At 42.7% G+C, this 14,945-nt stretch overlaps 1 protein-coding gene across 1 annotated transcript in view; it reads left to right on the forward strand.

The window, feature by feature from the left end:
- MIIP (migration and invasion inhibitory protein) overlaps nucleotides 1–14,945 on the forward strand; it is a 37,775-nt gene that overhangs the window by 11,206 nt on the left and 11,624 nt on the right. The window contains exons 2-4 of the mRNA XM_059866636.1: nucleotides 5,286–5,372; nucleotides 5,953–6,162; nucleotides 14,559–14,649. Of these exons, the coding sequence (XP_059722619.1) occupies nucleotides 5,367–5,372; nucleotides 5,953–6,162; nucleotides 14,559–14,649 (307 nt within the window). The 5' untranslated portion in view covers nucleotides 5,286–5,366. The remainder of the gene's footprint in view (nucleotides 1–5,285; nucleotides 5,373–5,952; nucleotides 6,163–14,558; nucleotides 14,650–14,945) is intronic.

Raw genomic sequence — 14,945 nt, forward strand, 5'->3', positions numbered from 1 at the left:
CAGCTCCCTGGATAGTGGCTGACCAAAACTAAGGACTTGGTTTTCTCCCTTCCATTGGTTTCTGCAGAGCAAATCTGCCAGGAAGAGGAAAACAACACCCTAAATTTTTAGGGCTGAGATGCTCAATAAGTCAAAGAAAAGAAGTTTTGCAGTCTTTGGAAAAACTACATCCTGAAAATCTTCCCATTTGATTCTTTCACAAAAAATATTTAATATTTCCCAAGTTTCTTTTGTTTCTGTCCACAAAGGAAAGTTCATCTGGTTTCTGTTACTAGTTCAGCTTTAAAACTTTTTAGATGAGGAGAACCAGAGTATCAAGAAAGGATAAGAGCTACCCAAAAGGTCTGTGACACTGTGGGGAACTAGTGAGTCCCACTTCTGTGTTTTAGCCACCTGGCCAGTCTTCCCCAAAATTTTTTTCTTTTCTGCTTGGGATTAAAATGCATAGAATTGGAGTTCTTGGTGCTTTTTCAAATTGCTTTAGCAGAGCTTTTTCTGTGGAGAATGACCATGTGTAACTATACCACTGTTCCAGAAGCTGCAGTCAGAATTACTGAAAGTACAGACATGGTGTGATCTCTCATCTAAGGTCATTTCTCTCTCCCTCCCTCTCCCTCTCTGTCTCTCTCAGCCTGTGGACATACTAATTCTGTGATATGATTTTGGTTTCTTTCATGGAAGCCCCTGCTTTCTTAAGAGAACTGAGTTCTGTGTCAGCTCTTCTCATTTTTCAGTCTGACTCAAAATGTACTTTAGTTTTGAAGCTACTATGGGGCAGTAAAAGATATTTTATACAGATTTTTTGTTGTTACATTAGTTATTTTGTCCCTTTATGTAAGGCAGTAGTATTACTTAAGATAATGAAAACAAAGGTATAAGATTTTTTTGTCCACATAAGATTTATCTAAATGACATGTAAAGGAGTGTAAGTGGAAATTAAGACCTGTGATCTTTATTATTAATATGGTAACCTTTTTTTTCCTGATTTAAGCCATTACTACATTTTAACAAGTGTGCAACAAGAGCTTTAAACAATCTTCATTGTTGATCACAGTGAGGAAATATACTGAGGGAAATTGCTGAATCAGGACAGCTCTCAGATCATGTTCTCAAGAGTTCCTGCAGTGTATTTCATCCATTAAAGTGACATAATTAAATGGATTGACAAATTCCTACTAAGAATGAGAAGTGTATGGTCACCAAATAAATATCAGTACCAGAATGGCAGAGAGGGACAGAATTTTGTCAGTCTGTGGCAGAAATGAGGTTCTGTTTCTTCCATGTGTGATTTCAAACACTGTGTCAGCTACAGCCAATTCAAACCCCAGTGAGTGGCTGTGTGATGGATCTCAGGGAGATCCCATTGCTCCAGTGCTGCTCTCCCTCCTGCCTGTCCTCTGGGGCTGTGGAAAGATTTACTGAGAAGTTCAGTATATATATATATATATATATATATATATATAAAAAATATAACATATATTACATAATTGTCTATATTTATATTTTATATATTATATAGATATTTTATATTATAGTATATATTATATTATTTTATGTATTTTAATATATATTTACTGAGAAGTTCAGTGTATATATAAAATATATATACAAAATAAATATATGTTAAATATATATAATATATATAAAATGCATACAATATATAATTTATTTACATATTTTAATATATCTATAATATATTATATATATTATATTATTTTAATATATTTATTTATTTTATACATATATTTACTGAGAAGTTCAGTATATATGTATAAAATATATATAATATAAAAAATATAACATATATTACATATTTTTCTATATTTATATTTTATATATTATATAGATATTATATATTTATATAGATATTATATATTATTGTATATATTATATTATTTTATGTATTTTAATATATATTTACTGAGAAGTTTAGTGTATATATAAAATATATATACAAAATAAATATATGTTAAATATATATCATATATATAAAATACATTCAATATATAATTTATTTACATATTTTAATATGTCTATATTATATTATAGATATTATATTATTTTAATATATGTATTTGTTTTATACATATATTTACTGAGAAGTTCAGGATATATAAAATCATCGAGATCCTGTGTGTTGTGTCCACAGTGTCACTATCCAGGCACAGAGCTCTCTGATGGCTAAAATGCCTAAATAGATCAAGAAAGGCAGCAAGAAAGTAATTCTTGGCTTTCTTCCTTTCTTCATTTCTTGCTTTCATTCTTTTAAACATGAGGTTTTCTGCACTTCTCATTGCAGGAAACGCTTTAATTTCTCTTCTCTTTTTTAATTTGCACCCCAAGGCGTGTAGTGTGTATCTCAACCAAGCCTGCCTTTTGTACTCCTGGGGCTCCTCATGAAATTTCAAGCTCTGGCACTGTTTGATCTGTTCTTTATCTGATTCTTTATATTATCCTTTATAAGGTTATCCTAGATAGATAGATAGATATATCCTGATAGATAGATAGATAGACAGATAGATAGATAGATAGATAGATAGATAGATAGATAGATAGATAGATAGATAGATAGATAGATCTGTCCTTATAGATAGATAGATATATCCAGATAGATAGATAGATAGGTCCTTATAGATAAAGATTATTTTTTATAAAGATCTTCACAGCACACAGAACACTTGATGCAAAGTGCCAAAGATGCAGATGTAGCATAAAGCAGAGACCATTTTTATTTGTTTAGCAGATCATCATCACTGACAAGAATCCCCAGTTAGAGGCATGGGTGATGAAGTAACTCCTCCCTGCTTCTACCCTTTTCTGAAACCCTCCACCCTCTTAGATAGGAGCTAAATTTTCTTTAGGAAAATGTGTCTCAGAGAGCCAAACCTTGGATCCCCAGGGCTTGGAGCCCCTAGGGAATTTAATTTTTCTTTCTAAGAGAGTGGGTAAAATGCTAGCTTTGGATACAATAATAGGCTACAGAGCTACAAATATATCTGTAAAGAATATAGACAATATATAAAGGCAAAATTTGGCATCACTCTGAATAGCAATGCAGATAGACACTGAAATACAGATTTTAGACAAGGTATTTTAATATGTATCCTTTTAAATTTCATGGTCTCTTTTCTCTGTCACAAGTTTAGAGATGACACCTCTCTTGGTGGTTTCTTTCCCCTCTTACACAGCTAGATATATATTAACTGAACATACATGTTTGAAAGCAGAAGAAACCATGGTAAAAGTACAACATGAGCTATTTCAAAATTAGAAAATGTCATGAGTAGTTTTGCTTGAGAATGTGTGCACCAGTGATCCTTCTGGAGTATTCCATTGCTGCTAGGCTCTCACTGTTAGAGCACAGAGAACAGACATTGCTGAAGGGATGTTTTGGGCACGTGGTGGAGATTTTCCCTTCTGGCATTGTTTGGGTCTCTGCATTCTCTTGCTCCAGGTACCAAGTGGCATTTGAAACCCCTGACTTACAGGGTTTGTTGAATTAAACTGGAAAATGCCAAGAAAGCTTATCTGAGGGCATCACTACCTTCAACACCCAAAGCAAAAAGTGACCCAGGTGTCATAGACAGCTATGTGTGATAAATAAACTTTATAAATTATAACAGCATGCTCACAGGGGCTTCCCCTTTTTTCCTGGCAGACACTGTCCTATGATGGAAGACCAGAGAATGAGGGGTTGGTTATTTGCTTCTATTTGTTCTGTGGGGATTTTTCATATTAACAGAGGAGGTTATTTTCTAGGAAATGGAGCCACCATGTAGAGAACAGTAGCGTGGGTTTGTTATAAAATGGAGGTGCTTCTTCCAGTTACTGATAGGGCTTCTTTTGGAAAGCCCCTTTTGTTGTATTTGAAATCAAAATACACCAAGTCTGAAAAAATGCATTGACTTGGAAGTGCTCACAGGCTGTGATGTTCCTGTGGAGCAGCCTCTTCACCCTCTTTATTGGTGTTGCTTTTATTACACACTTGTAATAACATTTTGTCATGTAACAGCCTTTCTGAAAAGCCAGCAGCAACAATAAGCACTTTCCACTTCCTATCCTTTTAAATATCTAGTTCAAACAAGAAAGAACTGAATGGTTAAGAAGTTGAAGGAAGAAGGGCAGCTGGGAGGTCCATTTCACTTTGGATGTGTAAGTGGAGTTTTTCATCTCAGGAGCACCTGGAGCCTTTCCCTCAGTGTGTGCCACGAGCCACTTGTCCCTTTATCCAAGATCATCTTGTTCCATCAACCTTTGTAAAACTTAATGGCATTGCCTTCTCAGACAAGTTTGAATGAAGTTATCCAATGGGTTAAAAAATTATTGATAGCATTCATTAAAAAGGAATGAAGAGACATAAATATAAAAATGCTCGCTATGCTTGTTTCAGTTTTCCTATGGAAAACAGGCCAGAAAACTCTCCCTGGTGCCACTTCTGGGAAAGTCTTTTACACCCAGATTTTTGTACTCACATCAGTAATTGTTGCATCAGATACTTTGACTTCAGCAGTGTAACTTAAACCTTCCAGCTCTGTGATGTTGGTGCCTGTCCTTTAGCTAGAAAAGCTTGGATAGGGCCTGATAAGAGGGAATAAAACACAGAGGAGAGGAAAAAATACAAACAGATCTCATCAATTGTCCTGACTGCCTTTTATTTATAATAATAATAATGATTTATTTGGAGTTTCAAACTTAATAATTTGGGATAATTGCCTAATTTCATATTACTACAGAAGATTAAGGTGTGTTCTAGCCCATTACTTAATTAGGAAAATCAAGAATGTAATAATTGGGAATTCTTAGTTGTCTCTAGACCTATAAGGCATATCCACCCCAAGAGCTTCTGTAGTTAAGAGAGCTTAGAAACTGAGCAGTGCCCTGGCAGAGTGAAGAGATGCATTGTGTGTCACACACACCCTGGGCAGGGTGCTGACAACGCCTGGGCTTTGTGTCATGGAGTTCTGGAGAAAGAAATTGAGGTAGTTAAAATTGCTGCAGCTGTGAGTTGAAAATATTTACACAGGGTCCCTGTGGAATGCTCATCTTTGGTGCTTGGGGGTGATGGCAGTGAGGTGGCTGTGGATCTTTAGTAAATAATAATAATTTATCTGACTTTCAGCATTTTTCTCATTTCTTTTGTTGTTGTTGATCAGGGTGTGAAGCAAAGAAAAAACCCAGAGGTGTGAGAATTCAAATTGTCATTATTTTCCTGTGTACCTCAGAGGGTTTTCAAGGCACTTTGCCTTTTTGAAGTGGCTAACCTTCACTTTTGACTGTACTTCTAGGACAGATAAGGAGGCTTCATGACATCTTCAACCAACTGAAACATTTCCAGGCATCAGAACAAAAACCATCCAGAGTAACAAATGAAAGTGAGTGAAATGATGAGTACAGACTTAAGGATGATTGCCATCAACAGGAATTATTAGTTTCTCCTGGGATTGGAGGAAAGGGAAGCTTTCTCAAGGGGAAGGTCTGCAGTATGTTGGTATTTGAAGTGGCAATAAAGTGTAAAGCCAAAATCTTAGAGTGTCACCAAGGTTGATTGTGAGTCTTCACCCACTCATCCAAACAGGAGTAGAATGACTGTGCTGAAAGAATTCGAGTTTCTAACTGGGAACTTCCTTGAGGCTCGGTTGCAACTCTTGAAAAAGTGACTGCTGGATGGGGCAGGGCTTGGGCTTGTGCCTGGCCAAGGCTTTGGGGTGGTGAAGTGCTCTCAGAGGGCAGCACAGATGACTCAGGAGCCTGTGCACAGCCAGCCCTGTGCCTTGGGTGACAACCTTGACTCTCACAACCGACTGGCAGAAACTGACAGCACCAGGACTAGGCATTGAGGCAGTTTTGTTTTGTTCTATTTTTACTTTTCTCTTTTGGGGCAGCCCCCTCCCCCTTCCTTCTAAATTGTTTCCTCAGCTCAATTGAGTCTCAAAGCCTGCTTGCCTTGAGCAGCTGGAATGCCTCTGGACTGAAGGAACAGGCGAGGAGCATGACTTGGTGGGACTGTGGAAGGCTCTCCGCCTCCAGAAGGGACAGCCCATCTGTGTCACCTGCACTGCTGGCAGCCAGGGACATTTAACCCCTCCTCAGATGGCTGCCTGCAGCCTGCCCCTGGGACTGGGGCTCCTGCTGCTGCTCCAGGACATCCAGACAACCCCTCAGGTAAGGCAGGGGGACACCGGGATCCTGCCTGGTGAGGGCTGGGGCACCTGGGGCTGCAGAGCCACCCTGCCCTTCAGCTGGGTGCTGGGGTGTCCCCAGGGGCAGGGCTGGGGCAGCACGGTGGGATAAAGGTGGTGAGCAGAGCTCTCAGGAGATAAAGGCACAAAGCAGAGCAGCCAGGGGGATTTGCCCCCTCTGGGATCTTTACAGGCAGGAGTGGGGGATGTGAGCTGGGATCTGCATCTTGTGGGCCCTGCTGGAGCTGCTGCAGCTCCAGGCACATCAGAGCCAGGGACTGAGGGAAGGTTTGATGGGGTGGGCTCTGAGTTTTGCCCGTGGGCTCGGTGACAGACACATTCCTTGCAGAGCTTGGTTCAGAGGGCTGCTGCCCACTCTGCTGATGCAAGTCAGGAGAGCTGAATTGAAAGGTGTAGAGGCTAAACAATAACAGAGCTTTTCCTTTACACCCCCCCACCCTACTGACACTGACTTCCTCGTGAATCCACTATTTCTGAATCAAAAATCACTTCAAACAGACACAACCCACTAGCTGCACTCAGCTGATGCTGTAGATGCACAGCAGCTCCCTGTTCTGATCATATCAGCTCTTGTGGGTTTGCTTGCACCCACACTCTGCCACTTATCCCCTCCTCCCGTGGCTCACGTGGCACTGAGCCCTCAGCCCCTGGCATAAATCCAGGTGATTTCCCTGCCTGACACTGAAAAATTCACATTTAAAAGCAGAAAGGTCAGGCACAGAGAGGCTGCCCAGGTGAAGTCAAGTAGGTGTTTGCATGGAGTGTTGGATCAGCAATGAGCTCCATTCCCTCACTGTGGAAATACAAGCCTAAAACACCTGGCAGCACATGAAAAACCCAGCACATCACTTGGGCTGCCAGAGTTTTTCACAAGGCACTGACTGCAGTGAAATCTTTGTAAATAACCAAGTTCTGTACCCTCTTCACAGGCATTTGAAAAGGATCCCCCTGGTTCTTTTGGTAGGAGTGGGAGTTTGCTCTTGTGTCTTCAGTTGTAATTTCCCCTCCCACACTGCAAGTTTGGTTTACTTTCCCCATGTTATCTGTCCTGCCACTGTCTCCTTCCTGAGGTACAGAGGGATAAGTGCTCTGGGGGCTTGGAGTCTGCAATCCTTGTCACCAGAGGAATTCAGGTCAGCTTGTCCAGAGTGCTGAATGCAGACTGCTTTAGGAGGAAAGCCAGTGGAAACAAAAAGTTTATATTCTTTCTCTTTGCCATCACTTTTGGTGGTTTGTTCACAAAATGAATGGGGCAGGGAGAAAATTTGGTTTTCTGCTACTCATTGTCAATATTCAGATTCACTGTAAAATTATCACAGACATTGCTGGGATGAGGAACTGCCTTTGCACTGTCCTGCACTGCCTCTCTTGCAGCAATACTTGCTCCTGCTTCTCATGGAGTACAAGTGATGCTTTCTAACGTGAGCAAGTCTCTGTTTTGTGGTCATATTTTTAAACCATGTTCCATCTTAGCTCAGTCCACACTTTGGGTTTTGCTTCTTTTTATATTCAGAAACTCTCACTGGTTGATAATGTCTTTACTATCAAGCAAATGAAGCTTGGCTCCTTGAAGCTGTAGATTATCAGCTTTTTCTGTGCAGTCACAATTTGGATAGAGGCTTGACAGGCAGTTAACTGTTTTGCTGCAGTATTAGTCAGTTCTAGAATAGCCACTGCTGGTAGATTTCTTTTCTTTTTTACGGTAATTTGCTTTCTTCCTGACTTACAGCTCATTTGTAGCAAGCCCGATTTCTTACTCTGCCTCACAGTCACTTTTTCTCTTATGAGTTCAAAAACCATAAATAAATGAGTCAAACCTTGTCCTGACTGAATTGCAGAGTAGCCACTGAATTCAGCACCACCTTTACAACTCCATTATTTAAATTGGAATAGCAAACGTTTTTGTAGAAAGAAGAGCTGTAAAAAGCCTATTTCCTAAAACAAATTCTCTCAAGCAAGTGCTGAAAAACCCAAATACTTTTGATCTGTATGTTTGCTTTATTTAATTGGTCCTTGATCTGCAGTGCAATCAGAAAAGAAAAAAAAAATCATTGACTTGCTGAGTGACTGAAAGCTCTGAAGCAGTGCTTGCTGTCCCAGAGCAGGTAGGAATTGTCATCTTTCCTTCCACAAGATGTGTTCCAGCTCCTGCTAAATCCAAAGCCTTTACTTGAAGAGAAAGTCAGAGAGAGGGATAAAGACCCACAGCCCACCACAGCCACCTGCCTTACAGCACGTGTGGGATCTTGGAATGTTAAAGGGATTTGTAAAATACACATTTGCAAACAGAAATCTGAGTTCTAATGTCAATGGCAGATATTATTGCAATAAAACTGGTGCTTCTTCACTGACCCCTTAGAGGAGGGAGTGCTGGGGTCAGTGTTAAAGGGTTAAAAGGGTTTTTAAAATACACATTTACAAACAGAAATATGAGTTCTAATGTCAATTGCAGATATTATTGCAATAAAACTGGTGCTTCTTCACTGACCCCTTAGGGAGTGCTGGGGTAAATGTTAAAGGGATTTTTAAAATACACATTTACAAACAGAAATCTAAGTTCTAATGTCAGTTGCAGATATTATTGCAATAAATCTGGTGTTTCTTCACTGACCCCTTAGGGAGTGCTGGGGACCAACCTCCCTGCTGAGTTAAGAGCAGAACTTTGCATCATTGTGTTGCTGCTGCAGGTCACTTTAGGAGTCCAACAGCTTTAGAATTTGGAGGGAAAAAGATGGCAAGGGTGGGGCATGGTGACTGATGCTGAGCATTGACATGAATGTTATTTATCACTGAAAGGATCTCTACTAGTTTTTATGCTCATGAAACCCCTCTACTGAACAGATGCTGACTTAGAGGCATTTTGCTTCTGGATTAGATGTGATGGGGCCTTCAGAGGGTGGTTTCCCAGTCACACACATCCTGCTGTGATTTGTTAAAATGAATTTCTGTGGGATTAAGTTTGTTTTGATTTAGAGATGGGGTAATTGTGAAAAACGCCAGTCACTTGGTTTTTTTAACATTTTAAAAGTTTAATAGTAATAAAATGGTTATAAAAATAATATAATTAGAATAATAATAATTTGGACAATTTGAATTAGAACAATATGAGACAATAGAAACAAAGAGTTATGGACAGTCTGGGTACCTCTTTCTGGGCAAAATAAGCCCAAAAAAGGCCCCACGTTAACAGAGGATTAACCCTTAAAAACAACAGCCTGTTGCATATTCATACACCTCATCCATGGTGCATCAATTCCATTCAAGCCCAGGATTCTGTCTGGGCAGGGTCAGCTTCTGCCTCTGGATCCTGACGGCGTCTGCAGGGCTGAGTGAGGCAGGAAGAAGTTCGTTTCTCCTGATAAGGGAGCAATAAATTCTCTTTCTCTGAAAGCTTTAGGTGTCCTGTGGCTGCTGTCTCAGTAGGAGTACCTCATTCCTCTCCTTAAAAAAAATCTTACATAGCACAGTTTCTATTTTAACTTTATGTTATAACCTAAAACTATATTTAACACACTACTTCAGAAAATTAACACAGCATCACTTTCTAACACAACACATATAATATTCATTTAATTATTTGCAAAAAGCCAATCATAAAATAGGCATTTTCAGAGTAACTGAGAGCTGTTCTTTCACAGCAGAGCACCTGGGGCTTGGCTCAGTAACAGTGCAGGTGGCTACAAAGCTGTGCTTGTGGCTGGACACTTGGCAGCAGCGTTTGTGGGGGAGCCAGGGATGAGCTGGATGATGGGGGTGGCTGTAGAGCAGAGCTGCCCTCCCGTGGAAAGGGGGAAAATGAACTTGGGCACTTTTTCATTGCTACATCTGCACCATCTGTTCAGTATGCTGGCCTAGTTCCTGCAGTGATTTATCACTGCATCCCATCAGGTCAAATCCATAATCAGAGTGTGCACTGTTGGAACCAGGAGCAGAATCTGATACAAACCCCAGATTTTCATATTCCTGGCACAGTAACTTTTAAAAAAAGCTCTCACACATTTAGAAAGGTTCTCTCACATTTTTACACAAACACTATTCTTTTATTAAAACCCCAAACCAGACAATTAAATACGCTGTAAGTGTATGTGCTGCATTAGTCATTCAATAATTCAAGGGTTTGTACTCTTGTTTAAAATTCAGCTTCATTTGCAGCCAGAGTTGGTTGCCCAGGAGAACCAGGAAGAAAAGCTCAGGTATTTGTGGTGACTTCCCACAGCTCTTGCAGAGAAACCAATCCAGGCTGACCTGGCCACAGGCAGGAGGCTGTTGGCTCTGGGATTTTCTTTCTAGAAACAGGGACTGCACTCAGCAGCTCAGGAGTGGCCTTGGTGTGGTGCCTGGTCAGTCCTGGGAGTGTCTGCGAGGCCAGGGCACACTCAGGGGAGTGCTGAGTCTGAGTGCACACTCAGGGGAGTGTTGGGTTTGAGTGCACACTGAGGGGAGTGCTGAGTCTGAGTGCACACTCAGGGGAGTGTTGGGTTTGAGTGCACACTCAGGGGAGTGCTGAGTCTGAGTGCACACTCAGGGGAGTGCTGAGTGCACACTGAGGGGAGTGCTGAGTCTGAGTGCACACTGAGGGGAGTGCTGAGTGCACCCTGAGGGGAGTGTTGAGTCTGAGTGCACACTGAGGGGAGTGCTGAGTGCACACTGAGGGGAGTGCTGAGTCTGAGTGCACACTCAGGGGAGTGCTGAGTCTGAGTGCACACTCAGGGGAGTGCTGAGTCTGAGTGCACACTGAGAGGAGTGCTGAGTCTGAGTGCACACTCAGGGGAGTGCTGAGTCTGAGTGCACACTCAGGGGAGTGCTGAGTGCACACTGAGGGGAGTGTTGTGTTTGAGTGCACACTGAGGGGAGTGTTGTGCTTGAGTGCACACTGAGTGTTGAGTCTGAGTGCACACTGAGGGGAGTGCTGAGTCTGAGTGCACACTGAGGGGAGGTTTGAGTGCACACTGAGGGGAGTGCTGAGTCTGAGTGCACACTCAGGGGAGTGCTGAGTCTGAGTGCACACTGAGGGGAGGTTTGAGTGCACACTGAGGGGAGTGCTGAGTCTGAGTGCACACTCAGGGGAGTGCTGAGTCTGAGTGCACACTGAGGGGAGGTTTGAGTGCACACTGAGGGGAGTGCTGAGTCTGAGTGCACACTCAGGGGAGTGCTGAGTGCACACTGAGGGGAGTGCTGAGTGCACACTGAGGGGAGTGCTGAGTCTGAGTGCACACTCAGGGGAGTGCTGAGTCTGAGTGCACACTGAGGGGAGTGCTGAGTCTGAGTGCACACTCAGGGGAGTGCTGAGTCTGAGTGCACACTGAGGGGAGTGCTGAGTGCACACTGAGGGGAGTGTTGTGTTTGAGTGCACACTGAGGGGAGTGTTGAGTGCACACTCAGGGGAGTGCTGAGTCTGAGTGCACACTGAGGGGAGTGCTGAGTGCACACTGAGGGGAGTGCTGAGTCTGAGTGCACACTGAGGGGAGTGCTGAGTCTGAGTGCACACTCAGGGGAGTGCTGAGTGCACACTGAGGGGAGTGTTGTGTTTGAGTGCACACTGAGGGGAGTGCTGTGCTTGAGTGCACACTGAGTGTTGAGTCTGAGTGCACACTCAGGGGAGTGCTGAGTCTGAGTGCACACTCAGGGGAGTGCTGAGTCTGAGTGCACACTGAGGGGAGGTTTGAGTGCACACTGAGGGGAGTGCTGAGTCTGAGTGCACACTGAGGGGAGGTTTGAGTGCACACTGAGGGGAGTGCTGAGTCTGAGTGCACACTCAGGGGAGTGCTGAGTGCACACTGACGGGAGTGCTGAGTGCACACTGAGGGGAGTGCTGAGTCTGAGTGCACACTCAGGGGAGTGCTGAGTCCGAGTGCACACTGAGGGGAGTGCTGAGTCTGAGTGCACACTGAGGGGAGTGCTGAGTTTGAGTGCACACTCAGGGGAGTGCTGAGTGCACACTGAGGGGAGTGCTGAGTCTGAGTGCACACTCAGGGGAGTGTTGGGTTTGAGTGCACACTGAGGGGAGTGCTGAGTCTGAGTGCACACTCAGGGGAGTGCTGAGTGCACACTCAGGGGAGTGCTGAGTCTGAGTGCACACTCAGGGGAGTGTTGCATTTGAGTGCACCCTGAGGGGAGTGCTGAGTCTGAGTGCACACTGAGGGGAGTGCTGAGTCTGAGTGTACACTCAGGGGAGTGCTGAGTGCACACTGAGGGGAGTGTTGGGTTTGAGTGCACACTGAGGGGAGTGCTGAGTGCACACTGAGGGGAGTGCTGAGTCTGAGTGCACACTCAGGGGAGTGCTGAGTGCACCCTGAGGGGAGTGCTGAGTCTGAGTGCACACTCAGGGGAGTGCTGAGTCTGAGTGCACACTCAGGGGAGTGTTGTGTTTGAGTGCACACTCAGGGGAGTGCTGAGTCTGAGTGCACACTGAGGGGAGGTTTGAGTGCACACTGAGGGGAGTGTTGAGTCTGAGTGCACACTCAGGGGAGTGCTGAGTGCACACTCAGGGGAGTGCTGTATTTCAGTGTTGTGTTTGTAGGGGGCCCCGGCAGAGGAGGGAATGATGAGTCTGGCTGGAGACTCTGACTCCACGTTCTCAGAAGGCTGATTTATTGCTTTGTGATACTGTATTATATTAAAGAATATTACCCAATATTAAAGAACACAGAAGGGATACTTAAAGAAGGATAAAAAGATGATAATGAAAACTTGTGACTCTTTCCAGAGCCCTGACACAACAATATTGGGTATGTAGTGATGGAAGGTTATTTCTGACATTGCCAGAGAGTGAAAACAACTCCCAGCAGAATCCATGGAACAATCACCTGGGGGTGAACAATCTCCAAACACATTCCACATGAGCACAGCACAGGAGAATTAATGAGATCAGAATTGTTTTCCTTTTCCCTGAGGCCTCTCAGCTTCCCAGGAGAAAATCCCTGGGCAGAGGGATTTTATCAGAGACTGTGAATGTGCCACACGTGATGAGGAGACACCACTTCCTTCTCCCCCAGTCTGGGGCTTCCTCCTCGGAGCAGGAAAGCCCCAGGTGCACCTTTGCAGAGGTGTTTGGGTCAGGCTGGGCAGCAGAAACTCCTGCTCTGGCCTCTGCAGGCAGCTGTGAGATGTGAGTAGGGCAGCCCAGGGGTCACAGTGCAGGGATGTGTCACAGCTCTCACTTCTGCTACTGGACTTGGGTGAAATTTATTGGTTTCCATGTGTTTCTATTTCTTGTTCTTCTGTTAATTTCCTCCTTGACTGAAAGCCCCTGTTTTCTGACGGAAATGACATAACTTTATATTTTTGTGTGTATTAACTATGAGAACAGGCTGTGAAATGAGTTAGGCAGTGAGATTCTGCACGGTGCACAAAGGTGACAGCAAGTATTATTTCAAAGACCAGTGGGAAATTCACTGGCACAAGTGAGATGTAGAGTTTCTGAAATATTTAACTGCTCTACCAGTATCGTGTGGGAAAATCTCCAGGGGATTTATCAATTCTTAACAAAAAAAACCCCAAACCCCCCCCACAAAAAAAAAAAAATCACTATTCATACCCTCTAGTAAATACTGAAAATGAATTTCAGATAACAACATTTTTAGGGGATTCTTTAGGGAGATGCCAAGTTCAAAAATCAGATTTTCTCATCAGAACACTTGCAGCACTGTAATTTCCCAGAGCTGTAGTGGCCCAGCCATACAAAAACTAAATCTTCTTATGTGCTTCTTGTTACAAGTTGTAGCTGGGTCTCATTCTGTAAGCTAATATCAAAACTATTGTATGGGGTTATTTTTAAGAACTAAATAAATATTGGTTGTGTGGTGATGAAAGGTTATTTCTGAAGAGCTTCACTCACAACAGAAGTGGGATTAGTTATTTGAAAAAGGGCTTCATCATGGGAGTGTTTGCAGCATTCTCTTCAAGGCAAAATCCTCTTGCAGGATTTATCCCTAAATTGGTTTATAATGCACACTTAGGTTGTTTAATTTAAACAGTGTGACTGCATAAGTAACAGAAAACTTGGATACTGCAAACAGAAAAGACCTCTGTGGGTTACACCAAATCCTTAGCTCCAATTAACATGAAATAATTTTAGGGCAGTAATTTTTTTAAAACACTTTTTAATTTTAGGGCAGTGTTTTTTTAAGATTATTTTTATTTTAGGACAGTAATTTTCTCTTTTTGCTAACTGCTGCAATGTTTCTAAAGGAAATGCAGACAATAATTTAGTTGCTTTGGGAATACTTGAATTTTCAAAAACCTGTGGGCTTTTCCTTTCCATCTGCAACCACCACAGCTTGTGACAGGCATTGGGACATGCTCTAGTACAGAATGAATTGTTTTCTAACGGTGTCTTTTGTCTCTTTCAATTTCTAGACATCATTAACCCCACCTCATTCCTGTGGTACACTAGAGAATTGGTTCTATGATGAAACCTCACAAACCTGCTGTTACCAGTGTCCCTCAGGTATGTTTACAATTTGTTTATAATCATTTCATTTACATGGAGACAGCAGGAACCCTGTGTGTCTGCAGAGCTGTATTTTGTCCCTGAAGAAAGGGGCAGTTCCATGAATCACTCCCTAATGTGGCTCCAGATGTGAATCTCTTCTCCACTCTCCTGCTCCTGTGCAAACCAGATAAAGAGACAGAATTTTTATGGGATTTTAGCACTTCACTTGACATTGATGTAGCCAGGTCAAATAATTCAGTTCAAACTTGCCCCTGGGTGTGAATTAGCACAGTGAAATTAGGCTAAATGAG

Source organism: Haemorhous mexicanus, chromosome 23 (assembly GCF_027477595.1).
Source record: "Haemorhous mexicanus isolate bHaeMex1 chromosome 23, bHaeMex1.pri, whole genome shotgun sequence".
NCBI lineage: Eukaryota > Metazoa > Chordata > Aves > Passeriformes > Fringillidae > Haemorhous > Haemorhous mexicanus.